The following is a 25881-nucleotide window of genomic DNA, read 5'->3' on the forward strand; positions in this document are numbered from 1 at the left end:
TCCAGGAAAGGTCTGAATACAGTACATGGCAAATTAAACACTTTGCCCAAAACATGGGCTGAACATCTGGAATCTCCAGGGACAGTGTTGCTTGTCCCTTTGTAAAAAATATGCTTAACCCATCTATATAAACACTCTTGTTGAGGATTTCTAAGCCATCTATTATCTTAGTATCTATGTCCAAATAAACAGGCTTCCTGTGTATCAACCAGTGGATTGTAACAACCTCCTTACCTGATAAGGAAGGTAAGCAGATAAGTGAGATTTCAAAGCATCCTCAACTCCCACTGACTTCAATAGAAGACAAGCCTGCTCAAAAAACTTTTAATGATTAAGCCCTAAGTTGTCAACCGAAACCATATGGAGTCACTGCCATAGAAGGTATTCCCAGTTAGATAGGTGGGGTCTGAACACAGGTCTAGGAGCCATAGACTCCTATAAAGGATACTCCTGTTGTATAACCACTTCCAGCATTAGGTACAATGTGTCCACCAATAGCAAACTGATATTCTCTGTCAAGGTATAGTGTCATGGGCTTCATCCATCTTCCTCTTCAAATGGCCTGAAACATTTCATTGGGTCTTTCACCCCGTTAAGTGGACACAAATAAATGTTTGCCGTTGCTTGTAATTTGTAATTATCCATCAAGTAGCAGGAGAACAAGGGAGCTGAACAAGTGGCAGGCCACAAATAAATGCTTACGCTGACAAGCAGGCTTCATCCTACAATGAAGAGGGATCTCAAAGTTTGTAAGGGAGCTGCTGTCTGACAATTGTTAGTGGCTGGTGCTATTCCATAGAAATTATTCACTGATTACATTTCCCTGGCAGCAGTTAAGAGCCGTTTGCCTCTTGCAATTATAACAGCGGTTTAAACAGAGCAACATTTGTATGCTGGCTGCTTGGTCTTCTAGAGAGAGAAATTCATTTTGAGGACTTATTAAACACTGAGGCATCCCTGGGTTCAAATTAATTTGCAGTTGAAAACAGTTCATCACAATTAGAAAGAGGCCTCAGCTAGACTGCTGTCTGTCTACTGTCACTATTTGTCAGCGGCCCAACACTTTGGTATCAGAGTGCTATCACCAGGCATGGAAACACAACACGCCAAGTGTCAGTTTGGGACAAGTTCAGATCCAGCTCAAGATCTAGATGTTGCAATTTAGATGCATCTTTGGAGATGAGAACATGACCTCCCCAACAAGATCTCAGGACAGCCAGAAATTCCTGTCACCAATGATCGCTATTATTCCTATGATAAGTATCTTCTGCATTTAATAGATATATTCGTACTTCCGTACTTCGGTTAAAGGGAGAACTATCAGTCCTGCCTCACCCATTTGCTCGGGGAAGATTCAATTAATACTAGTGGAAGAAAATATGCCAGAACATTGAAGAGCCCATGACCTACAGACCTTTGGTTTGTATCAGGTCTAAGTAAGTAGTGAGTAAAACTACTTCCAATTCAATGGTCCCTTAATAGCCCATTGAAAATGGGCTTGCATTATATTCATGTGTTTTTGAGGTCCTAAGCTGCCAGCCAAGCATCTTTGTTAATGGTCTCTGAATGCATCCAAGACTGAAGAGAAAATATGTTAAACTTATCTAGGAAAACTGCCTGCTATTGCCACCAGCATGGGGACCATGGGGTCAAAAAGAGGGTTCTAGGTTCTTTGTCAATCCACAAAGAATATGTATTTTTATATGTGGTTATATAAGTGAAAGCAAGAAAACCTGGGATGCCCTTAATAAGTGAAGGAAGCATTTTCTCAGCTTATTGTGTATTATCCAAGCCATTGTAAGGGTCCATCCTTAGCAAGCTGGTAGGAATCTCTCACTAGGGAGCTTTTCATGTGAACCTGGCATTTATTTGTAACATCTAGTATTATCGTCTCTACAGTCCTCCAGAATCCTTAGTGGGATCAAGGGCAGATTTAACCAACTTGTTTCACAGGGAAACCTGTGCTCTCTCCCCACCCCCTCCTGCTCTTTTCAGAGGCCTTCTGTTACAGAGCCAGCTCTTCCCCCACCTCTAAGTTTTACACAAATATACTGACATTGTGCCTTATCAAGCACCTTCCACTCAAAGATGTCTCAAGGATCACATTTCCAGAATGGCTGTCTGTTTTTAAGCTTTGACCACGCTTCACAAACACTGGAACACAAACAGCATCTGCACACCAAAAATGGAAAGGGAGAAAGATTTCCAGTGTGGAGCTCATGTAATATTCATGGAACCAGGCTTTGGTTCTGACCTGCAGAAAGGAGAGAAACCTGCGAGGAAAGCTGTCAGTGAGATCATGAACATAAAGCTTAAACTCAGTGGCCCTGATTAACATTTTCTCGGTATTTCCATCCATTGCTTACTTAAGTCTTCTTGTTAGAGGAGCACCAGTTGCACCAAATTTCAAATAGCATACACATTAAGGGTGCAGATGGCTTAAACAGTGATTCTCAATGTTTTTAGATTTGGGGCATCCCTTGGAAAATGCCAGCTCTTAGCTTTCACTTGTTTCTTGACTCCATAAAAATACTAGAATAACTGCAGGGAACTCAGAAAGAGCACATCAGGTCAGAATGTTTCTAACACTATGGATTCCTATTTGAAATCTCTGGGTTTATCTTGTGAATTATGTGCAAGGTGATTGGCACACCTGACAGTGCTATATTGCACAGCACACTGCAGCACCCTTAAAAGGATCTCAACACCTGGTTTGAGAATCACTGCTCTAGAATCAACTTATGCAGTACAGAGTTTTATAGCAGCAAAACCTCCATCTGTCAACATTGCTGCGGCCACACTGAAGAACTGCTAATTGCCCCATACAACTTCAAAGTCTCTTACCCAACATCACAGGATCATAGAAAATTAGGGTTGTGAGGGACATCAGGAGGACATCTAGTTCAACTCTCTGCTTAAAGCAGGACCATTCACAACTAGATCATCCCAGCTGAAGCTTTGTCCAGCTGGGTCTTAAAAACCTACAGTGCATGGGATTGTTCAATCCTAAATGCAGGACTTTGCACCTGTCCTTACTGAACCTCATGAGATTTCTTTTGGTCCAATCCTCCAATTTGTGGATGTCTCTCTGAATCCTAGGCCTACCCTTGAGTCCTTGAATTGTGGATGTCTCTGAATCCTCCTCCCTACTTGAGGTCATCTGAAAACTTGCTGAGGGTGCACTCCATCCCACCTTCCAGGTTGCTGATGAGGATATTGAACAAAATTGGCCCCAGGACTGACCCTTGGGGCACCCCACTTGATATCAGCTGACACCTAGACATTGAGCTATTGATTACTGCCCTTTGAGCCTAACAATCCTGCCAGTTTTCCATCTACCTTACAGTCCATTCCATACTTTCTTTGTTTGCTTGCAAGAACATTGTGGGAGATGGTATCAAAAGTCTTGACAAACTCAAGATACATCACATCCACTGTTCTCCCCACATCCACAGAGCCAGTCATCTCGTCATAGAAAGCAATCAGGCTGGTCAGGCATGACTTGCCCTTGTAGTACCCTGGATCCTACAGACCAGTTAGCCTCACCTCAGTCCCTGGAAAAATCATGGAGCAGATCCTCAAGAAATCCATTTCTAAGCACTTGAAGGTTAAGACAGTGATTAGGAACAGTCAGCATGTATTCACCAAGGGCAACTATCACACACAGTAAACACTGCCTGAGGAATGACAGTCTACTATAGAACAGATAACACGTCTTCCCCCTTCTCCCTGGATCATTTTAAGCCAAGAATCTCTGCAATTCTAAGCAGCTTTCAGTTCCTATCCTTGGCCAGGCCCAGAATGGGCAGTGCCAAGACAAAGAGAGAGGCTACTCTTCTGAGATTTCCAGACCAGTCCAAAGACTCTAGTGGTTCAGCTCAACATCCAAAGCAAACAGTCTCCTGTGATTTGCATATTGATGAATCACTCTTGGTGACACTGGTTACACAAGAATGCAAGGGTACAGCCAAACCTTGCTCCAACCTGGGTGCTCTAAGTAGATGTAGAGATGATGGCCAGGGCTTTCTCTGTTGTGACATTCTTGCCAGGAAGGCAGAGTGCCATGCTGTGGAGCACAGGGCAAATTCACATTTTGCTGGACTTGAAAACCAAACAGTATCACTTGCTGCCACCTCCTATTAACACACATTATAAAATGCAGTGTGTTGGGCAGGGCCCAAATGAAGAGGTGGCCCTGACCCACTGCTAGAAAACCACACTACCTTGGGGTGTGTCAGCCATTACAGATGCACGGTTTGCCTCTGCAGCATTTCCTCGAGCACTAAGGATTTGCCACACGCTGGGTCAAACCCTAGCTCAGGAAGGGGGAGGATTCATACCACTGCTAGCAATCCCAGTCCTAAGTGCTGGTACAAACTATGGCCTGTAGCAATTCAACCTCTTAGTACTAAGGGTTTGCATGGTACAACTAGGTCTGTGGCTGAAATCCCCGGCATGGACAAGGCCTAGGTAGGAATTCTGCCCTGGTGCTCAACAAGAATGGAAGGAAGAAAAGATGTGCCCTTTAAGCCCTGAGAAACCCTGCTCAGTAAAGATCAGGATCCAGTGTTAAGCCTTCTGTATCCTCTCTTACTCCACTACAACAGTGTGTGAGATAAGTCAGTCTAAGAGTAGCACCACTCCTCTGCTCCACCCTCTGTATAAACACTCACCTTTGTTTATTCCAAGGTACAAATGCTCAACGTGGGAAGCCCAGCCTTCTGGCTGCACCAGGATGATTGTCTAACAAAGGCTGGAGTTTCAGGACAGTAACCTCCTACCACCCTTCAGAGTGGCAGACAACAGAGGCAGACAACAGTTATGTGGCTTCTGGGCAGATGCATGGCTAAGCCAAAGAAACTGCAGAGCTGCTTTCCAGTCCACATAAAGCAACATGTGCATTTTAAACCCTCTGGCACTGCTGCTGCAAATACCCACCTGGGAGATGTCACTGGTGGCAGCAGGTGAGCAAAGGAAGGTACCAGGAAAACCAAACAGCCTTTCCAGATGAAATGGCAAGGCCTTCCCCCTTGTGAACCAGATCAACAAAGAAATTCTACCTGGAAGAGTGAATGAGGTGGTTTTATCTATCCAAGTACTAACGTGACTCCCATCTCCATAACAGCTACATTCCTCTACTCTGCCCAACTCAAATCTATTTTAAGGGCCTGATTTTTAAAGGGTCCTCAACCCAGTCACCAATTTGGAGCAATTTACTATGGGAGAAATTTTGCAGGTGTAATTTATGCCATTTAGTATTTAACTACTTGATTTACAGTGAGTTAAATCTCTAAATGCCACACACTGCACCTGTAAAAATTGAATGTTGTTTTGGAAGGGGGAGAAGGAGAGCCCTAAATGTTTAAATTAAGAGCCCAGCTCCATTTGAATTAAATTCCTGTAACATCCTGTTCCTTTCAGAAATGGAGAGGAAATTGATTTTTCCTTTCCTGTGAAGTTGTGTCAAGAAGATGGGGAAGTTATAAGACCAGTGCTGTCAATGACAATGCCCATGTCACAGAGATGCCTCTATCTACTGGACTTTGTCAGTGACATCTCATGGTAAGGAACTGAGGGCAAGGGCAGCTTTATTACCACCATCTAGGCTCAACAAAGCCTCAGTGTGCCTAATAAAGAAGCATGAAGCAGGCAGCTACACAACAGCTTTGGATAAAACTGGACCTCAGTGCAGAAAATACAGAAAGAGATGGTAATTAGAAATGAAAGGGGCAAAAGAGTATGAACTCTGAGTGTACGTCATACATTCAACTGGTAAAAAGAAATCTGAAAGCTAAATAGGGACTCAACCTAGATGTTTTCACTTAATTAGAACTCCACTGAAGGCAACATTCATGGGACTTTTGCTCAAGGAACCAGCTTAGGGCCTACACTGAAGTGCTAGTTATACCAGAACCCCTATGGAGAGACATTCAAAATGTCTGAGCATAAATTAATTCAATTTTTGCAGATTATTCTAACCTGCCTAGCTTGAACTGGTTTACAACTGCACAGACATTCTCTCTGGACTGAGGAAATGCAGGCAAATGCCTGCAGCAGATCTGGCTAGAAGCTGGGGGGGGTACTAGAGCAGCCCTCCCTTTCCTTCCACACTGTTGAGCTGATGAGGGGTGTGGCTACACCCCAGTAGGATGCTCTGATTTGGGAGGGGTTTAGACCCCCACCCTGCACAGTCCCAGGCCTTTCCCCACTTGCTGCTTAAGGTGTGGGAGTGTTGCCAGCCCCCAGCCCTGGGCTAGCACCCTGAGACAAAAAGAGGAAGTGTGCAGTGCATGCATCTGTTGATGATACTGAGCTTTTCAATCTCCCTCTCCCTGCTTCTTCATACTATCTGCAAACCTGACAGGTGAATGAACCAGCAGGGAGAGGATAATACAGCATTTAGCAGCCCATCAAGAAAACAAAAGCCTGTCTCATTACTTCAAATTCTTCTTAAACATGTTTTTCGAAGGAAAGAATGGAGGGACATTACCAGCTGACCTGTTGATTAGCTCCAAAAAGCCCTAAGCAGACACTGTCCCATCTGCTTTTGTCCTGTCCCCCCCTCCCCCTCTACCTCTCAGCATTAACTAGCATACCACATGACTAGAATCCATGGGGCTGGGGTCCATGCTGTGGGAGATGGGAGGGAGGGAGAGGGGAATCCCCGCTTGAGAAGCAAATGGTGTGGGGGGGAAAGGGCAGGGGGAAGTGAGGCAGACCCTGCTGTGCCTGCAGTCTTCCTCAGAGCTCTGGTCAAGGAGCAGAAGGCCACAGCCAGCCCTGTTCTCTGGAGCAAACAGCCCAGCCCAGCTCAGCCCAGGGCTGCAAAGCATCTGGGATGCTGGGGGTGTCTGGTTCAACTTAAACCAGGAAGGGGTCTGGGACAGACATTGCATAAACAGGTTTGACCCAAATCAGTTAAGTCTGATATCAACCAGGTTTATCTTAAACCAGTTTCAGCCATTTTGAAACTGGTTTATGTACATTGAACATATGTTCTGCTACAAGTTTAAACCAATTTCTGGTCACTTAAACTGGTTTATGTTTAATGTCTGTCCCTAGCCCATATGTATTACAGGAAAGTGCAGAGATCCAGACTGCAATGGGAAGCACTGTACATACAGGTAAAGAAAGCCTGCTTCCAATGCAATCTGAACAGAACAAAAGGTGAAGGTAGAAGGGGTTGTATCCTACTCCAGGATCATTCCAACAGGACGTGAATGACGGAATTGGGAAAAGGATCTAGATCCGAGTGCCCTGCACAGTGCCCCAATCCATAATGCTTCCCCAGTGTCCTTCATTGGCTAACCTATTAGCATTTTCCTATAACAATGCATTTAAATTACATTTTATCTCCAAGCAGAAAAACTGAACATTATTAATGCAACATCTGATTTGTCTAAGGCAATTGTTTACAGAAAGATCAGATTAATACTAGTCCTATCAATTCAAATTGTTAATCCACAACAGAACAAAGTATAGCTGTCACAACTCAATTCAAAATTCAACTAAGACAAAGAAGCAGGAAAAGAAAGTACTGAAAAGGTACATACAAATAAATATGTTGAAACTGCAAGAAAAGAAGCCCTGAAACAAATAGTAAAGCAAAGATATGGGGAAAAACATATGGGAAAAACATAACTAGAGCCTGTTAATTTTTAATTCACTATCTATATTTTGATGCAAAAATGGACGCGTGTCAAAACTGACATTTCTACAAAATGTCAAATTTTCAGTTTAAATGTTCCAGATTTTCACTGGCAAACCCGGAGTTCAGATGCTGAAAATTAAGGAATTTTTAGATGGAAAACAACCATCTTCCTGACTATAGCAACTTAGAATGGAAACATTTCTGTTAAACCTTTCTTTTGCCACCCCCTTCCCCCAATAATTGTTTACATCTGACATGTGTTGGATGCTTAAAATGGAAAAAAAAGAAAAAAAACCTCTCGTGTGTGATGAAAATGTGAAAACTTTTGCCAAAAGTTTTAACCAACATTTTTCATATTCATTCACGAACAATCATCAAGTCAGAATATGAGAGAACTGTGCTACAAAGGAGCAAGGGTATTACTGGAAATAATCTATTTGTGATCTAACCATAAAACTAGATACTGTGTTTTTAGGTTGAATAAATGCATAGTAAAAAGACCCAGAATTTTGGTTCTGAATTGCTTCATCCTGCTTTTATGATATTTCTCCACTTCAGTTAACACACCAAGGGAAATTGGTTGACCACCAGAGGAGCAGCAGATCCCTTGGAGTATTAGCTCGTTATAGCAACTTGACTGTATCTATTTGCTGCACTTGAGTAATTATACACCCTGCCACAGTAACTCTGGGAAAAGTAACTGGACAAGGGTCTCAGTACTCATATCCAATGGGAGATTAATGGTAAATGCTCTCCAATTAAACTGCAAATACAATGGTTCTTTGCATCAATGTCAGATGCAATTTATGTTATTCTTAATCTCACCTATGCAGTCAGTCTGGGATCTCTCTCGCGTGCTCTCTGTCTCTCACTCATAAGCAAGTCTACATATGCCTGATACAGTTTTCTTTAGGCTCCTTTTTGTAACAAGCACAAAGCACAGAGTGCTGCAAGATGTATGGTACAGAGATTGATAAGGATGTGGTGAGTGCGCTGTAGAAAGGGAAGGTTTCTCCAGAACCACCATGGCAGTCTCTTTTAGACAGTTCAATGTAATTGATGCAAACTGGAAAGCAGTTCTTTAAATTAGCAGCACTGAGGGAAAGGACTGCTATGGGAAATGGTATACAATTCATTTTCAGAGGACCAAGGTATCTATGGTTACAAAAGGACACCTTTCTAAAGCCTGTGTGTACGTGCACAAGAATGGTTGCACAAAAGCACTGTTTCAACAGCACACAACAGCTTTGGGCAAAGGCCAACACGTACCTTATCAAACTGTAACTGTAACTAGGCATGTTAGAACAACAGAACCGTCACTCAAACTGGATCACGGCCCAGACATCCCTATATCTATACCAGGCATCCCCAAGTCAATAAACATCATAGTACTTTGAGTGACTAGAGGCCCATTGCACTGATAACTCACAGGGATGCTTTCCACCTTGCTAGAGACACACCATCTTTGATATCACCATGCTCCCTAGCCCTATGCCAGGATGTTACATCCAGATGAATCAGAAGGAAGAATAACATGTATTGGATCCAAAGCCTCTTCCATCGCCAACACCTCCACCTGCACTGTGGTGGATTTGACTTAGAAATATCTCCCCAAGCACTGACCAACCTGACCTGCTCATCAATCGCAGGTGGTCACTCTGTAGAACAGAATTTGTGCTTTGAGAAAGCAAGGCAGCTCAGGTGAAAAAAAAGCAGCAACTTTTTTTTTTAAATATGCAAAAAATAAAATCTAAGAAGTTTTTTTGGGATCCCCTGGGTGAAACACGCTGTGTAAATAGAACATGTTGTAAACACTACTCACATTCCTCTTCCTTGTAATTCATAAAATGCCCTGACACGAGCCCCAGAAAAGTCAAAGCAAAGACCCTCTCACCAGGCTGGCAACAGATCTCGAGTCAGTCCCAAAAATGCACATGTGGCAGTGGCACCTACATGCACAGATCCAGACCAGTATAAAGGAGAGGGGGTGGATAGTGGGTGTGGGCTCCACGAGCCCATTTAATTTAGACTACAAGAAAAATTCCCTTGTGCCTCTGCTCATTACTCTTCAAAATTAACCGTAAGTGCACAACAAAGCCTGAAGGTCAAGCCAGGCAGATTTGCTGTTCAGCTCAACCAGCTTTCTGGTGTCACAGGAAAGGATGGGGTGAGGGGGAATAAACAAAGCACAAGACTTTGAGAATATGAGCCCACTTCTCCAGCAGTCGGTAGCCACTAGCTGTTTAATGACTCCATCAGAACAGCTGTTCATATTATTAAAATGCTTAATTCTTTATTTGAAAAGGCCAAGTAGTTATAGGGCCTGGTGTTAACAAAGGCAGAGATAGGCAAAATCCTCTGTCTTCTGAACTAGCCACATGCAGCATTCAAAATCTACTGTGCTGCTGACACCAGCTAGCATCCTGCTGATTAAAAATAAGAAAGTTGCTCTCGCATAAAACTATATGACAAAGATATTCCATTTTCCACTCTAAAAGATTTGGATGAAGTCCTGCGGTTTGTGGCGATATCTGGGACTGGATGGGCAGGATGTACTAAAGCAAAAGTAACAACTGTTAGGACTTTGAATGACGATAGCCTGCATCCCGGATTTCTACGGGAAGATGCTCTCCTTGAGTTGCTGTGAACAATTACATAAGTTAATTCAGTGAGGGTGCAAGGTGCTCAAGCTGTAACCCCAGGGGGCAGGGTCTCACAGCACAGACACTGGCAGTGCCTGCCCCCATCCAAAGGAGACCAACAGCAAGTGTGCACAATGAAGGATGCATTAGTCACCACATTAGCAACATCTAATAAAATCCTCCTGCAGAAAAATCAGTCTGTACTCTTCACATGCATGGGGAGGGTCAAGGCTAAAGCTGGGGGGAGACTAAGATTTGCCTTCACCTGCTGACCTGCTTGGTCCCCTCTAGGAATCTACATGTTAACAACACGAAGCAAAAGCAGGGCTTGAAGGGTGTGCAGGGAATCTGTCATGCTGCCTTCTCAGCCAATCCAAGGGTGCACGTTATAAAGGTGTATTTTGCAGCCGACACTGGCTAGAGTAGGGGATCACAGCAGGACACTAACAAATTTTCTATAACCTGGTCCAGCCTTTGAGGCCTAGTTCAGGAAAGCACCTAAAATGTACACATGGGTTTAGTGGGATTTAGGTATAGGGTTAAGTGCCTTCTTGAATCAGAACCTCAGGTTGCAAGAACTTCTCAGTTAATATTTGACCTAATCTGGAACCAGATGGTGAGCAAGTGGAAGACCGTGTCCAAGGACCAATTTCGTAAGCCATCTAGATTCCCACCATGCTACTAAACTGCCATTTATCTTCTCTAATTGGCTCTGGTGTCAGCAGGTTTTCAGAATTCCCTCTGGCCTGAATTGATCTGAGTATCATACAAGTCTTAAACCTCATTGCCAGGCTGAGCAAAGGAAACATTAAAGAAAGGCAAAAGTGATTATTATTATTATATATACATTAAAGAAAGGCAAAAGGAATTATTATTATTATATATACACTCAAAGCAGCCTGAATAGTGGTGTCATTTCATGTCAGGTCATTTGGCAATGCAGGCATATAGGGTTTTGTAAATAATTCTGCACAACCAATCAGTTTATATTGTGCAGATTTAGATGCCGTCTGTTTTTTTTTCTGAACACATTTTTCTTTTCTTTTTTGAGGGGGAGTAGACTGGAAACAGAACCAAAGCAAAAATGGACCCATTTGTTACCTCGTATGGTCCTATTTTGTGAGCAAATGTCCTAAGGCATTATTAATCTTATTCTGTAAAACCGGATCACTTAAAAAAAATACAGAACTAAATATGAAAATGTTCTTCTTAATAACAAAGCAGAATGTTTAATTGAGGGTGCATCTTTTCTGGAAATAACCAGTACAGAAATGCAAATCAGATTCAGCCCTTCCAGAATAAAAAAGGACCAGAGGAATTTGTGAGTCTAAGGCTGACAAGCATCAGCAGTGCCCCAGCCCTGACCTGCAAGGAGCTGTCTAGAGAAATGAAGCACTTGAATCTTCATGCCGTTAGGTCTCTGCAGAGCCTTCCAACAAAGGCACCTGCATAATTGTAATCGGAAAATGGATTGAGATTCAGGGCAGCTTGCAAAGGCCCTTTAGCAGACTGAAAGTAACAACTTGGCTCTGAAGGTGACCCAAGGGGATGTGAACCTGTGACTTCAGCTCCGAGTTTCTGCATTTGCTCCTCTGTCCCCCAGCCAGCCCGCCTGTCAGCCCTTCATTACGTTAGGCTGATACCAGTTAGGGAGACACAAAAGAATATCTTCAACATCCTTGCGTTTGCCAGCCTCAGAGAGCCTTTTAATCCTATTTCTGCACCTACTGTGCTCAGAATAACCAGCACACTTGGCATTCAAGTAACAGAATCGTATCAATTTAGGCCCAGCCCTGCTAGCCTTGCCCCAAGGCATTCATCAAGGCACTTTATTTGAATGCACAGCCTTGCTTCTTAATCGTTATTGCTTAAATTGGAGCTGTTCTATATAGCTATGTCTTGATCCCTGCAATCGTGTCATGATACAGAAAGGTGGGGAAGTTGAAATCAATCAGTACAAAGACAAGTGGGGCAACCAAAATGAGTTTACTGATTTTTCTCTTGTGCTGAAGCCATGACATTCAAAAGCCCTTGGCATGAAAGCAGTCCAAATCTAGCAGGGTTCTGGATACCTTCAAATCCCACTGAAGTCACCTGGGGTTGTGGATGCTCAGTCCTGCTGAGGGGTGGGGAAGAAGGGTGGGAGTCCAGTGGGAGATAACTTGCTCCCTTCCTTTCATCTCTTTTGCTCTTGACCCGATCCAACCGGCTTCTGGATATTAGGATTTCCTCTGAAGAGATGTCCACAGCCCTACAAAATAACCATTCTTTTCTTTCCCACCCCACAGCTCTTTCTCCAATCATTTTTCTCCAGCAGACTGCAGTGCCTGCATGCTAGTGCTTTCTCCTCTGTCATCGCTGAGATCAGACCATGCAGGCTGGAAGAGGTTGGAGTTCAATGGGAATGACCAGCTCATTGTGTTGAATCTTTAACTGTTCAGACACTGTTCCACACTTGGCCTTGGGCAAGACGTTTCTGTCCCGTCTCTTCTCTCAGTTTTTCCCCAGGTAGGTTATGGTACCCCTCCCAAATAACACACTGCCACCTTCCTCTGATCTGTGTTCTGCTTAGGAGAAAACAGCAATAGCTGCAAGAGGAAAAAACTCCAGGGGCATGTGAAAAGAAGAATGAAAAACAAAGAGAGAGAGACTGAAGAAAGGAGAGAAGAAAAATTTAGCAAAGCACGCATTGCACTAGTGAGAGCAGTGTTTGAACAGGTCAGACTTTGGAGGCAGGTAGAAGGAAACAGCTGGGATTTTCAAAATGTGATCCTTCTTTATTTTTTTAATAAAAACAAGGAATTAAGAATCTGAAGTAGTTTTGTGACCCTGATTCCCCTCCCTCCTTTCAGCTGAGATGCTATATAAAGCCAGGTTTTGCCAGTCTTACATACTCTTCCAGCCCCAGCTCCTTTGCAGCTCACCCCTACACAGTTATCTTTTGCAGGACAGGGCTGGCAACAAGTGTACTGACTGATCGCAGTTGTCTGGTGCAGCCAGACTATGGGCTTCTCCTGCATATGCAGATATCGGTCAGCCCTGTCCTCCCTCCGTCCAGCAACCGGTGAGATTGGATCTATAGGCCAAAACCACACAAAGCAACACTCATGCACAAGGATCCAGGAAAATTCAGTAACAATTATTTAAATAGCATCTTACAGGTAGCCTTCTAAAAATGTAAGAAGCCCAAGGCTCAGTTTTAGCACCATCAAGAAATAATTGAAGCTTGGGAGTCACCATAGTTATGTGCCTTGATGTCTTGAAAAATACTACTAAGCAAGCAGCAATTGTGACCCATCTGTCAGTGTGTCCTTTGCTGTCAAAGGATCCTTGTTAATAGAGATGACTGCATTTTGCTCAGTTCCATTATGGCTGAGACATTAGAGTTCAGGTAATTTTGCCACAAAGAATTACAGGGTTCCTGTGAACAGCTTGTTACTTCTTTGGTTTGCCTAGCAACTCCTACCTAGAAGCACAAAGAAACAAAATACAACTCAAATGTTCCTTCTGCACAGCTCCCAATCCCATGTTTTTTTCAGAAACATTTGGGCTACAGAGGTTGGGAGAGTGCACATGTAGATTTTGTGCATTTAGGTGGAGCGATGGCGAGATGGACTAAGTGGCCAGATCCAGGTGCGCTGCAGAGCCCCATGCTGAGGCTGCCGTTCCCCAGCTGGCTGGGCCGCAGCGCATCTCAAGACAGGGAACCCTGGGCCGTCTGCTCCCCTGTCTCTGCACTGTGGAGCCCTGCGCTGAGGCATGTGGAAACAGGGAAGCAGCCAGCCCTGGGCTGCCTACTCCCCCAACTAAAGGCACACTGTGCCCCAGCCAGGTGGGGAGTGCCTGGTGGGGGTTCAGGGTGCCTCAGCATGGGGGCTCCACAGTGCACGGAGATGGAAGAGCAGGCAGCCCCGGGACCGCTTATTCCCTTCCTCCACGAGCTACTCCTGGATGGGCTGGGGCACAGGGTGCCTCAGCACAGGGGATGCCTGTTGTTTAGTCCCCTGAGGCATCCTGTGCCCCAGCCAGCCCTGCCACAGCACATAGCACAGTGGGACAATGTGTCCTGCTGCAAAGCACACAGGCAGGGACTTGCACTGCAGCACAAAGAGGCACAAATTTGTGCTGCTACTATCTGTACTGGTGCAAATACAAGCCCCTTCCCATGTGGACGTGGCCTGTGTGTGCAGGACTAAGTGGCTATGAACTCAAATTTCAAGAGTTCCTTTTTTCTTCCATTATTTGGGTGCGAAACACCATCTTTCCCAAAATAACTTTCTATAGCATTACGGTTAGAAGGGTTTTCAGTGCCGTAAAATTAGCTTAAAGACTTGATGACTGATTAAACCAGCTTAAAGACTCGATGGCTATCAACAAATCCCTCATTCTCTCTTGTTAAAGTTTGAAGTCAGTGTCATGCACATTAAGTGCAAGATCAACATCCTGATAACCAAAATCCACTTTTTCATGGGTAGGTACAGGCTAAATGTTGCAAACTTCACTGTGATAGGAAGGGCCATCTTGGGGGCACAATTTTGATGAATCTGTCTCAATGGCCTTGGATAGCATCTGCAGGCTAAATCAAAAGGTGAGGACATGAAAGTGCCATTCTTGGCTCTGCCACAGGTTTCCTGTGAAACTTTGGCCAAGTTCCTTAAATTCACTGCCTCAGTTTCTGACTTGTAAAATGTGGATGACAATATAGATTATTTCAGGGCCCTGACTTACTCCTGGTGATCTGTGGCTTATTGAATGAGCTGTCCAGCTAATATCCATGCCACTATTTACAGGGAAAGTCACTTCCCTACTTAAGTCACAATGGCAGAATCAGGCCTTCAGTATGTTTTGAAATCAGTGGATCAGAGGTGCTATAGAAGTGCAAAGTTATCACAGATGCTGTGAAATGGCCAAAACTTTCAATTCAGTGCCCCTAGGAGACAGAACAGAACACATGGGAACAACTTCCAGACCAGGAAATGATCACAGAGAGGGTACTGCATTTCTTCACCAAAGGGGCATGTTGTTGCTGACAGAAACTACTGCATTCCCATTAGCAATATTCCAAACAATAAAAGGGCCTTTAGGTGGCCTGCCTCTTCACTATAGAAATAAATAATAATAATCCATCATGTAGCAAGGGGGATTAAGATCAAATATTTGCTTTAGAGGATGAGATTTTTCCATCAGAATATTTTATTGGAAGCACTCACTGCCTAATAGTACATGGAGGATCTGTTCCTAGGGGCGCAATAAATAAAAATAACTGCTGCAAAAAAGGGCTGGATTGAGATCCAATATCATTTTGGGCATCACTGATTGATGCTCCTTCTCATCAGCAGTATTTGTAAAGTTCCAGCCTTCTGTTCTTGACACGTGTTGCACGCATCAGCTTAGCTGAACTCTGCCTTTCCAAGAGGAGAGCAGCTGGTGGAGAATTAACAAGATAGGGATGGCAGATAATTTGCTGGTGTACCCACGAAGCCAAACTCTCATTCCTACTCGGCAAAGTTTAATTGAGAGCCATATCCTGCAAGATGCAGTAATTTCCACAGAGATCTTGTCTAGTGCCTTGCAGAATATGACCCAGACACCTAGTAAAAATGTCTGAATAAGGAAGGGGACAAGCTGAAGAATGAGAGAACAAGAGAGAGAGAGCACGTCAGAGAGCTTTTGATGGATCTGAATGAGGTCAAGTCAGCAGGGCCCGATGAACCTCCCAGGGTACTAAAGGAACTGGCAGAGGAGATCTCAGAGCCCTTGGCAATAATAGATGAAGTCTTGGGAGATGGAAGAGGTACTAGTAGCCTGGAAAAGGGCCAGTATAATGGCCCTACCCTCAAACAAACAAAAACTTTGACAAAGTATCTTCTTGGGTAGATCAAGGGAATTCTATGGATATAGTGCATCTGGACTTCAGCAAGGTTTTTGACAAGTTTCCACATGACCTTCTCACAAGCAGGTTAGAGAAATGCGGGCTAGACAAAACTACTATAAAGTGAAGAGACCAGTGGCTCGGCAGATCCACGTCAGAACAGCAGGAGGTTTCAAGTGGAATCCCGCAGGGGTCTGTTCTGGGTCTAGTGCTGTTCAAGGTGTTTATTAATGATTTGGATCCTAGAATTTAGCGCTTCTTGAACAAGTTTGCAGATGATACAAAACTGGGAAAGACTGTGAACATGTTAGAGGACATGAGCAAAAATCAGAGGGATCTTGACAGGTTAGAAACCTGGGTTGGAGCTAACAGAATGAAGTTCAGTGTTGACAAATGCAAGGTAAGGTGCTGCATCTCGGGAAGAATCATCAGAAATACAAATACAAAATAGGTGATACCTGGCTGGATAGCAGCACCATGGAGAAGGATCAGGGAGTCTTGATGATAGATCACAGGCTCAATACGAGTCTGCAATGTGACGCAGCTGCACAAAAGGCAAATGCAGATTTGCAGTGCATTAATAGAGGCATTAGGTACAAGACACAGGAAGTGATAGTGCCTCTCTACCTGGCACTGGTTAGGCCTCATCTGGGATACAGTGTGCAGTTTTGAGCTCCATATTTTAAAAAGGATGTGGAGAAGCTAGAGAGGGTCCAGAGGTGGGCAACAAACATGATAAAGGGCTTGGAAGGCAAGTCATACAAGGAGACACACTGAAGGAAATAGGCATGTTTAGCTTGCAGAAATGGTGCTTAAGAAGGGACATGATACCAGTCTTCAAATACCGGACAGGCTGCCATAACAAAGAGGCATCTTTTTCTCTTGCTGCAGAGAGCAGGGCACAGACCAAAAGCTTGAAGTTGCAATGAAGAAGGCTTAGATTTGGTATCAGGAGACACGTCTTCGCTGTTAAAACACTGTGGAATAGACCACTGTAGGGAAGTTGTGGACTCTCCATCATTGGAGGTGTCCAAGAAGAGGTTGGACAGGCATTGATTGGTCAGGGATGATTTAGGCACAGGGGTATCTATGTTCTGGTATGGGTATTTCCTGTGCTTCTGGGCTTCACTGGTTGCCACATGGGGCCAGGACGGAATTTTTTCCACTCCTGCTGCTACGTGTCAGAGTTTTTTTAAGCCTTGCTCAGAAGCATTGGGTGTTGTCTGAAGCCAAGAATGAGGATTTTGACTGGAGCACGCCAATGCTTCTGCTGGGTCTTAAAACTGTAGGTTCCCAACTAGAGGATCTCATCCCTCTGCTCAGAGTCAGACCAGTGGCGATAGATGGGGTCAGGAAGGAACTTAACCCCATGGTCAGATTAGTACAGGCTGTGGGAATTTTTGCTTTCCTCTGTAGCGGTGATGTGGCCCTCTTCCTGGGATCTTTCTAGCTTATTTTAACCACCTTTGCAACATCAGGACATTGGCTGCCATGTTCCCCCTGCCCCCCATGGCAGATTAGGGTGTCTTGTGGTTATGTCAGGGTTCACTGCATCACTCTGCTAAGCAGTTAGACAATGGATGTGTATAGGATGGTTTGGATAGGGAAGATCCTGCCTCAGATGGGGAGCTGGACTAGACCTGTGGAGATCCTTTCCAGCCATACTTCTCTACGACTCTGTGACTCTGATTCATTCGAGCAAACCAAGGTGCAAGTGCAGCAAGCACCCCTGGCAAAATGTGGTAAGAAACATGACTAGACCAACACTCCCAACATTGTCAATGGAACTGCACCAGCGATGGGATTTTTTTAAAGAGCCCCAACGTATAGTATTACTGATTTAATTTGGATTGTAATTGTGCCTAAGAGCTCCAGTTATGGGTCAGGACCTCACTGAGCTAGAAGCTACACACAGCACCACAAAAAGCTTACTCTCTCATACCAGTTAAAATCCTTTATCAGATAAGAAGCAGCATTCCTAAGTTTCATTTACTGAGATGCATGTATATTCCTTGTTAGTGCCATCAGAAAACCAGTGCAAGACAACAGAAACACCAAACTTCCAGGCCTCTGCCACCTTGACAATCACCTTTGCAAGAGGGCTCTTTTTCCCCTTAAAGACTGCATTTGCCCCCTGACTGGTTTACCTCCTCTCTGTAAACATCAACTATTTTGTTATCATTGTCATCCTGGGGCTGTCAATCAGAGTCTTCAAATTCAATTTGATTAAGGCATCAGCCAAAGCCACATCACACTAGAGGCCAAAATACCTGGTTTGTCCTGGACTGAGCAGAAAAGTCCATAGTTTGTAGCACAAGGAAATGCCCTGAGATCTAACAACCCTTCTTCTGTAAACGCAAGGCCAGAAGTGTCTGATGCAAATGGCCCAAATTCAAAGGCTTTGTTTTCACCAACTAAACCAACAGGATAATGAGCTAAACATATGAGGAATGGCTATTAGCTCCTTCCTGCAATGTTCATACTCATGAATTTATTCCAATAGTGGCATTCATTTCTTATACTGTGTTACTTTGTGCTGCCTGTGTTTAAGAGGGCAGACATACAGCATGACTTTCATACACCAGAGGAGTCATACTATATACAAAGTGCAAACTTTCAGCTGAAACAGATCCACCACTGAGTTGCTATGCCCAACCTAAGACTCAGGAAGGTGGCTGTCTTTCACTGTGGCTTGGCACTTCTCTTCCCTTAATTCAGTTCCCATAAGCTAAGAGAACAAATGTGCTCACTCACATCGCCCGCTGCACCCAAAACATCCTTATCCCATGCACTGGCAAAATGAGGCTGCAGCTGGCTTCATCCTCCAGGCCACCAAACTAGAGTTTATTTGGATGCAGCAAACTAAGCCACTGCTAAGTGGAGGCCAAGTGCACAGCTACTCAGTCAGGAATTATTTGCCAGCCTATTATATTTTAACAAAGCAAACACGTGCATAGGAGGACAGCCTGACCTTTGTTCAAAAAACCTACAAGATACCCCCTAAGGAAAGGAAAAAAACCCAGACAGACAGGAAACACAGACTCTTACCTGTTTGTAGCAAGCCAGCTCCACTGTCTTTGACTCCAAAATGCTGCTGGATGTCTAGCAGTACACCTGCCAGGAAAACAGAGAAGAAACTCAGCATCCCCAGCCTTAGAGGAGATTGCAATATAGACAGGTGGCAGCCCTGAAAAGCCTGCAGAATCTCACATTGTGCAACAGCATTTGTAGCTTGTGCCCCGACTTCTTTCCAGTACATGCTTGTCACTGCTGGACTGATCGAGGGTAACTGAATTACCAGCAGAGTCAGCAGGTTAATAGTGTTGTGCAAAACATTTACAGCCAGACAACACACACAAGAATCTCCCCTTGCTCCATTTCTTACTTGCAATTTGCATGACAATATCAACAGGAGGCTTGAATACAGATCGGATTCCAACCCCGCTAGGTGATGGGCAGACTTATGACAAAAGATTGTTTCCGCCCCCAAGAACCTGCTGTTAAAATAGGCAAGAGACAGGGACCGGAAAAGAAACTTTTATAGAGTAGGTTTTGCAGTAGGTCAGTACTTGAGTCGGTAACAAACCTGACGTCTCTCAATTACCAACCCAGAGCTCCATCTACTACCAATCTGCACTGGTTTCCAAACCCCGATCAGGTTCTTCAAGTGGTTCATGTCCATTTGCAAGCATTTCAGGTGGGCCTGGCACTGGCTCTGAGGATCTCTCTGATAAGGGGCACTGCAACATCATGTATGGGACTGAGAATTAGAAGCCCCCTTCTGACAATGACTTGGAGAAACCCCCTTTCCTGTACCTCAGTTTCCCCATTTATCCAGCTTCAGTCCATCCTTGTTTCTGGTGCATTTGGGGAAAGAAATTAAACTACCGGTTTAGCTAAAGGTAGTGGCATGCGAGTAGATGTTATTTTAAAACCTCAATATTCAAAATACATAAACTCATGCAATGCCCCAATAACCAAGACTCAATGTAGACCTATATGTTTTGTAACATCCACTTCATCTAGATTTTTCTACTATACCCAACATCAAGGCCCTTTAAATTTACTGAAATGCACATGGGAATGAAGTAGCATAAATCATCAAGTTCAGCCACATCATGGCTCCAACATGGCCCGAGGTACAGCACCACATCCTTGATTGTTTGGCATAATGGGCAAGTATCTCCCCAGCTTTAGAGGCTCCAGTTGGGTTAGACAAGGGTTAACACATCTGGACATTTGCCTACACTGTAAGGAAAGGTACTCCAGCTTCTTTGGCTTGATGACAACACATTCACTTGCTCCCTCATTCGTACTTTCTGGTTTTGGCCAGATAGACTATTGTGCTGTTTCCTACCTTGTGGTTCTAGTTATTCTGACTTCCCCCACAAAACCAAGAAATCTAGCATTGTGCCTCTTAGAGAGAAACAGAAAGAAAGACAAAGCTTTCCCAACTGCATTGAACAGCTGCTTTTATAGCCATAAAAGTTCAGCTCCAGCTAAAATTTAGTCCCAGTGTAACTCCTGCCCCTGAGTTAAGTGGAGGTGTGAGGCCACTCCAGACCCAGGGATCTGGGTTGAATTACAGCCCCCAGGCTTGTTTGAGGGCTAGCAGGAGGGGAAGTGGAAAAGAGGAGCTGCAACAGTGGGGGACATTTTGCCCGGAGCCAGTGTGGTTAGAGCTTCCCTCCCCGATATGGTCCCAGAACCACTGATAGACGCCCCAGCGAGACTGTAGAGGAGCCTAGTCTGGGTGGAGCTGGGAGAAGGATCATCGACATCTTCCCCACAGAGGAGAGGAACTGACTGTTGCTACAGGATTGTACTTAAAAGGCCGCAGAAGGTAACGGGGTCAGTGTGATTGTGAAGTGGTGAAAGTCCTGGTGCCATCTGGGATGCTGAGGCTGTGCACAAGGTGAAGCTTCTCACCCCAAAGGGTCCTTGCAAGACTGCTGGAGTTGGGGTTTTAAGTTCCGTTGCTGAAAGGGGCAATTTTGTCATCAGGTTTCCATGCAGTTTTTAGTGGGGGTTTTATATATTTTACAGACTGTGTTCTAATGCCTATGGGTGTAAATAAATCCAACTTGTTTGTACCCTCTTGTTAAACTGAGGTACTTCTGGGGGCACTGAGTCATTACAGCCACACACTTGGCCCCCTCCTCTGCAAGTGGGTTTTATTTTTGGCCCCCAGAATGATTCTGCTCATCCTTAGGAGTCAGAGGAAACAGCTCTCAGAGCTACTTTAATCTCACTGGCCATAAAGCATCTTAGCTTTCAGAATAGTACTGACCAACACCACACAGAAACACATGGGAACAAGCATTTCCAGAGGGCATCTGGGGCAATGCCAGGAAAACAAGCAAGACTCAAGGAAAACGGGGACATGAAGGACAAGGAAAGAAAAGGCAGGCTGCCCATATGGGGTCACCTACCTACATGTCATTTACTCAAGACAACAGCACTCAGATTGCTTGTAGAAGGGCATCAATAATACGATATCTGCCCCTGAATAGTGCATTCAACTTGCAGTTCACCACTTTCCCCCTACAGCAATCCCAGTCATGAATTCTCTGACTGAAGAAGTGCTTTCTGCTTCTTCCCCCAGGCGGCATGCTCTTTGTTTCTATTATGCTGTTCAGGTCTCCCTCGGCCTTAAAAGCTGTGCTGTGTACCAGGGACTCAGTTCACGTCTAATTCTAAAAGAAGCCCCGAAGTTGCTTTTATTGTTTTTCCATCATCGCTGGAGATCTAGACATGGTGCCTTGCATGAGACATCTTCATCCACTTTCTCTGGGCTCCCCTCCATCCCTGTCCTTCCACCATGCCTTCCTGGTCTTTGCTGCATTGGTAGCTGGAATACAGTCATATCAGCAGAGCCTGATGGATGGAAACAATTTTGCATCTCCCTAGGGTAACCTACCAGAACTGGTGCAAGCTGTGCTCTGCCCTTGAAGTCGGATTCAGAAAGGAGACAAATCCATTCCAGCACCCAGCTGGGGGGCCTGCTCCTTAGCTCCAGTTATTATAACTCAGGGTTTCAGCTCCACTGTTTGGTCCTCAGGGTTGGCCAGATTGTGGTCATCATCACGTATGTGAGGAGAAAGTAAATCAGAGTGAGCTCAGGGCAGCATGACTACAGCGTCAGCTCTGCAGCTCCATATTTACAGAAGCATCCCATTGTGTTGTATCCAGCTTTAAGTGAGGACCACCTCCGCTTACACTCGCATGCAATCTGGTGGCCACAACCGAAGGAGTAAAACCTACTCCTTCCTCCAGTTAACACTTAGCTTTCTGCAGCTTGGCTTCAGACACTCCCACCGAGTCAGGCAACAGCACTAGAAGTGCTGACCTCCCCCTGGTATGGTGAAGGCAACAGCCATTTCTCTAGGGACACATACAGTGCAAGGCTTAGATGAAGAGCAGGCATGGCAACTGTCCCCTGGCAGAAGGGTGCTGGCTTGCATGGGGGCTGTGTTGCTCTGCAGCCCCACCATGTTGCATCTCTCTCTACCTTGTAAAGAGAGGGCAAAGTCCTGCCCCCAGCTTCACATGCTCAACTCCCACTCAAGTGGGTAAAACGCCTGACAAACTGGCATTTTACTGCTTAAATAAATCCCCCATAATATAGAACCAGCATATTACCTACACATCTCTCAGATGTAGGAAAGATAAAGAGCCTGAGCTGCACAATGCCAAGCCAGTGACAGGAGGATTGTGCTGCTCCCTGAAAAGCTCAAGAGTTAGGGCTAGAGCTGATGAAGGAAGATATTCATTGTAGATGACAGGTCCTTCCTGAGATCTGTTCCTGGGTGTAGCAAGAAGCCTGCATTTTGAAATATACCCTTTGGTGCAGAGGCATGGGGTTAATCAGCAGGCAGGACCTGTACCTTCAGAGCTGAGAAGCATGTAAGCCAAGAATGAGCTAAAATCACCCCATGCCATTACCTGCAAAAAGGGCTTTTATATCATGAGTGGCACAGCCCACTGGCCTCCACAGGGACCCCTAAGGGTGTGTGTAGATGAAACGGGGACCCTAAATTGAAGTGGTGGGTTTTTAAAAACATTGCTTCAATTTAGGGCCCTTTAAACCCCTGTGTTGTGCACACACCCTGCTGACTTATCTGCCTCTCTGGTGGCGGGGAGGGGAGGGCAAGCTAGTGGCGAGCAGCGCGGTCCTTGGGCTGCAGGGGGTGGGGGGCTGGTGCTTACCCCCCGTGGCAGTGGCACCTCCCCCTCATGGCAGCAGCCCACAGCCACTCGGCTCAGGCGGTCCCAGTGGGCACCACAGCCGCGAAGAGAAGAACTGGGCTCTCTTGCAGCTCAGGCAGGAAGGCTCGGGGGGAGGGAAATCAGGCTCACCGCTTTGGGTTTTTTTCTTGGGCAGAGCCTGCCTTCCCAGGCTGCTGCCAGGCTGCCTGCATGGGCTTCCTGCACAGCCCCTGAGCTACGCAGAGCCCAGTGCTTTGCTCCACAGCTGTAGGGCAGTTTGCTGTGCCCCAAGTGATTTAAGGTGCGTTAGGCCACCGAATTTGCTACAGTGGCTGTAATTAATGCGCAATACATTGCCAAGGCATACAAACACTGATACCATTAAAAAGTGGTGCAAAAGCATTTAGCCCTCTTTAAAGTGTCATGCACACATGCCCCCTGTTTCATCTACACAGCCAAAGGCAACGTACTTCTATTTAACTCCGTGTTATTTGAAAATTCCCCAGAGGCACATTAAAATACAAAACATTACTGGGGTGGGGGAAGAGAATACTATGTTAAAGAAAACATCACCTGGGAAATAAGTGGTTCTCAGATGTGCTTAAGAAACCTGAATTGGAGGAGGAAGGGATTATAATGGTGTCTACAAACTACATGGCAAAAAGGCGAGGTCTTTCTATTCTTTGTAAAGAAACAGCTACTAAAAGGATAATGGCTTTACATTTATATGCTGCCTTTCTTCACAAGGGAACCTAAAGTGTTCTACCAGCTTGAAGTGATGCAATCAAACTAAAGCACAGTTCTCACCCCAAATGCAGTCACCTTTGCATGGAGCTTGCAACATTCAATATGTTAGGAGAGGAACTGGAGAATGGTCTCTCTCCACCCTGGAAAAACAGATAAGTAGGATTTCAAGTTTACATAGGAGAGTGCTGGTTCCATCGGGATAGGAATTCTAAGCCCCCTGAAAGAGACTGGCAAATGACAGCCAAAATGGGGAGAGAGAGCACAAGTGAATAATTTACTTCCTTTAGATCTGCTGTCATTCAAGCTCTTCTTCCAAATAAGCTGTGAGCTGTCCTGCAGCTACATCCATCCAAACTCCTTGGGACAGACACTACACATAAACTGGTTTAAGTGATCAGAAACTGGTTTAAGCCTGTAACAGAACAACGTTCAGTGCACATAAACCAGTCTGAAAATGGCTGAAGCCAATTTGAGATAAATCTGGTTGAATGTAGTATCAGACTTAACTGATTTGGCTCAAACAGGTTTATGCAATGTCTGTCCCATACCCCTTGCTGGTTTAAGATAAACTGGACTCCCCCAGCATCCCGGTATGCTGTCTGGGCTGGGTGGCGGTCTGCTCCACAGCAGGGCTGGCACTTCCCCTCTGCTCCCTTGCTGGAGCTCCAGCAGAGACTGCAGGTAAAGCAGCATCTTCCTGGCTTTCCCCTGTCCTACTCCGCCTCGCTGCTTGCTGGACAAGCAGGGATCACCCCCCTCCCTCCCATCTCCTACAGCATGGACACTAGGCATATGGTATGCTAGCTAATGCTGAGGGGTGTGTGTGTGTGTGTGTGTGTGTGTGTGTGTGTGTGTGTGTGTGTGTGTCCAATTTTACTGGGGCAGGCAGACAGAATAGCAAGTGCTTAGGGCTTTTTGGAGCTAATCAACAGATCAGCTGGCAAACTGTTTAAGAAGAGTTTGAACTAATGGACAGAGGCTATTGTTTTGCTGATGGGGTGATAAACACCGTTATTATCCCCCTGCTGGCCTGCTTGCCTGTCAGTTTGCTGCAGACAGTATAAAGCAGCAAGGGGGAGATTGAAAGGCTCCATATCATCAATAGTTACGTTGCACTGCACACGCTCCCTCCCCTTGCCTCACAGTGCTAGCAGGGGGCTGGCAACACTCCCGCCCCTTGAGCAGCCAGCAGAGAAAAGCCTGGGACTGTGCAGGCAGACCTCCCTAATCAGAGGTCCTGTAGGGACCTGGCCACACCCTCCTCAGCTCAGCACTGCATAAGGGAAGGGAAGGGAGAGCTGCTTTAGCATTCCCTGGCTTCTAGCCTGAGCCACTGCAGGCATGTACCTGAATTTCCTCAGTCAAGAGAAAATGTCTGCCCAGTTACAAATCAGTTCAGCTTAGCCAGGTTAGACTAACCTACACAGGTTGAATCAATTCAGGCTCAGGTTTTTTGAATGGCTGTCCCTAGCCCTAATGGACACTGATGTTCCAGTCACTACTACACTTGCCTCCAGACAGAAACAATCCAAAGTTAGTCTGCAACTCTGACTTGCTGCTCTACAAGATACTTTTTTTGTTTCCTTGATTATGGGGAGAGGAAGGGGGGGTTAGGTACTCCACTAGTAAATGTAATATGACAGTTTAGCTACACTCTATGGTCCCATGTGGGTGAGGAAGATAATCTCATGTGATGTATGACGATCTTTGTGCTTAATTGGCATGGATTTCCTACTTCACATAAGCCTATTTTGTATTCT

At 45.1% G+C, this 25881-nt stretch overlaps 1 protein-coding gene across 2 annotated transcripts in view; it reads right to left on the reverse strand.

Moving 5' to 3' along the window:
• Positions 1-25881, reverse strand: part of SPNS2 (SPNS lysolipid transporter 2, sphingosine-1-phosphate) — a 164736-nt gene that overhangs the window by 99182 nt on the left and 39673 nt on the right. For both annotated transcript variants that reach the window (XR_009456460.1, XM_059717057.1), the window contains exon 2: positions 19214-19279. Coding sequence is in view for 1 of the 2 variants with exons in the window: in XM_059717057.1 (XP_059573040.1) it covers positions 19214-19279 (66 nt within the window). In the remaining variant the exon portion in view is untranslated. The remainder of the gene's footprint in view (positions 1-19213; positions 19280-25881) is intronic.

This window comes from Alligator mississippiensis, chromosome 14, assembly GCF_030867095.1.
Source record: "Alligator mississippiensis isolate rAllMis1 chromosome 14, rAllMis1, whole genome shotgun sequence".
NCBI classification, from domain to species: domain Eukaryota; kingdom Metazoa; phylum Chordata; order Crocodylia; family Alligatoridae; genus Alligator; species Alligator mississippiensis.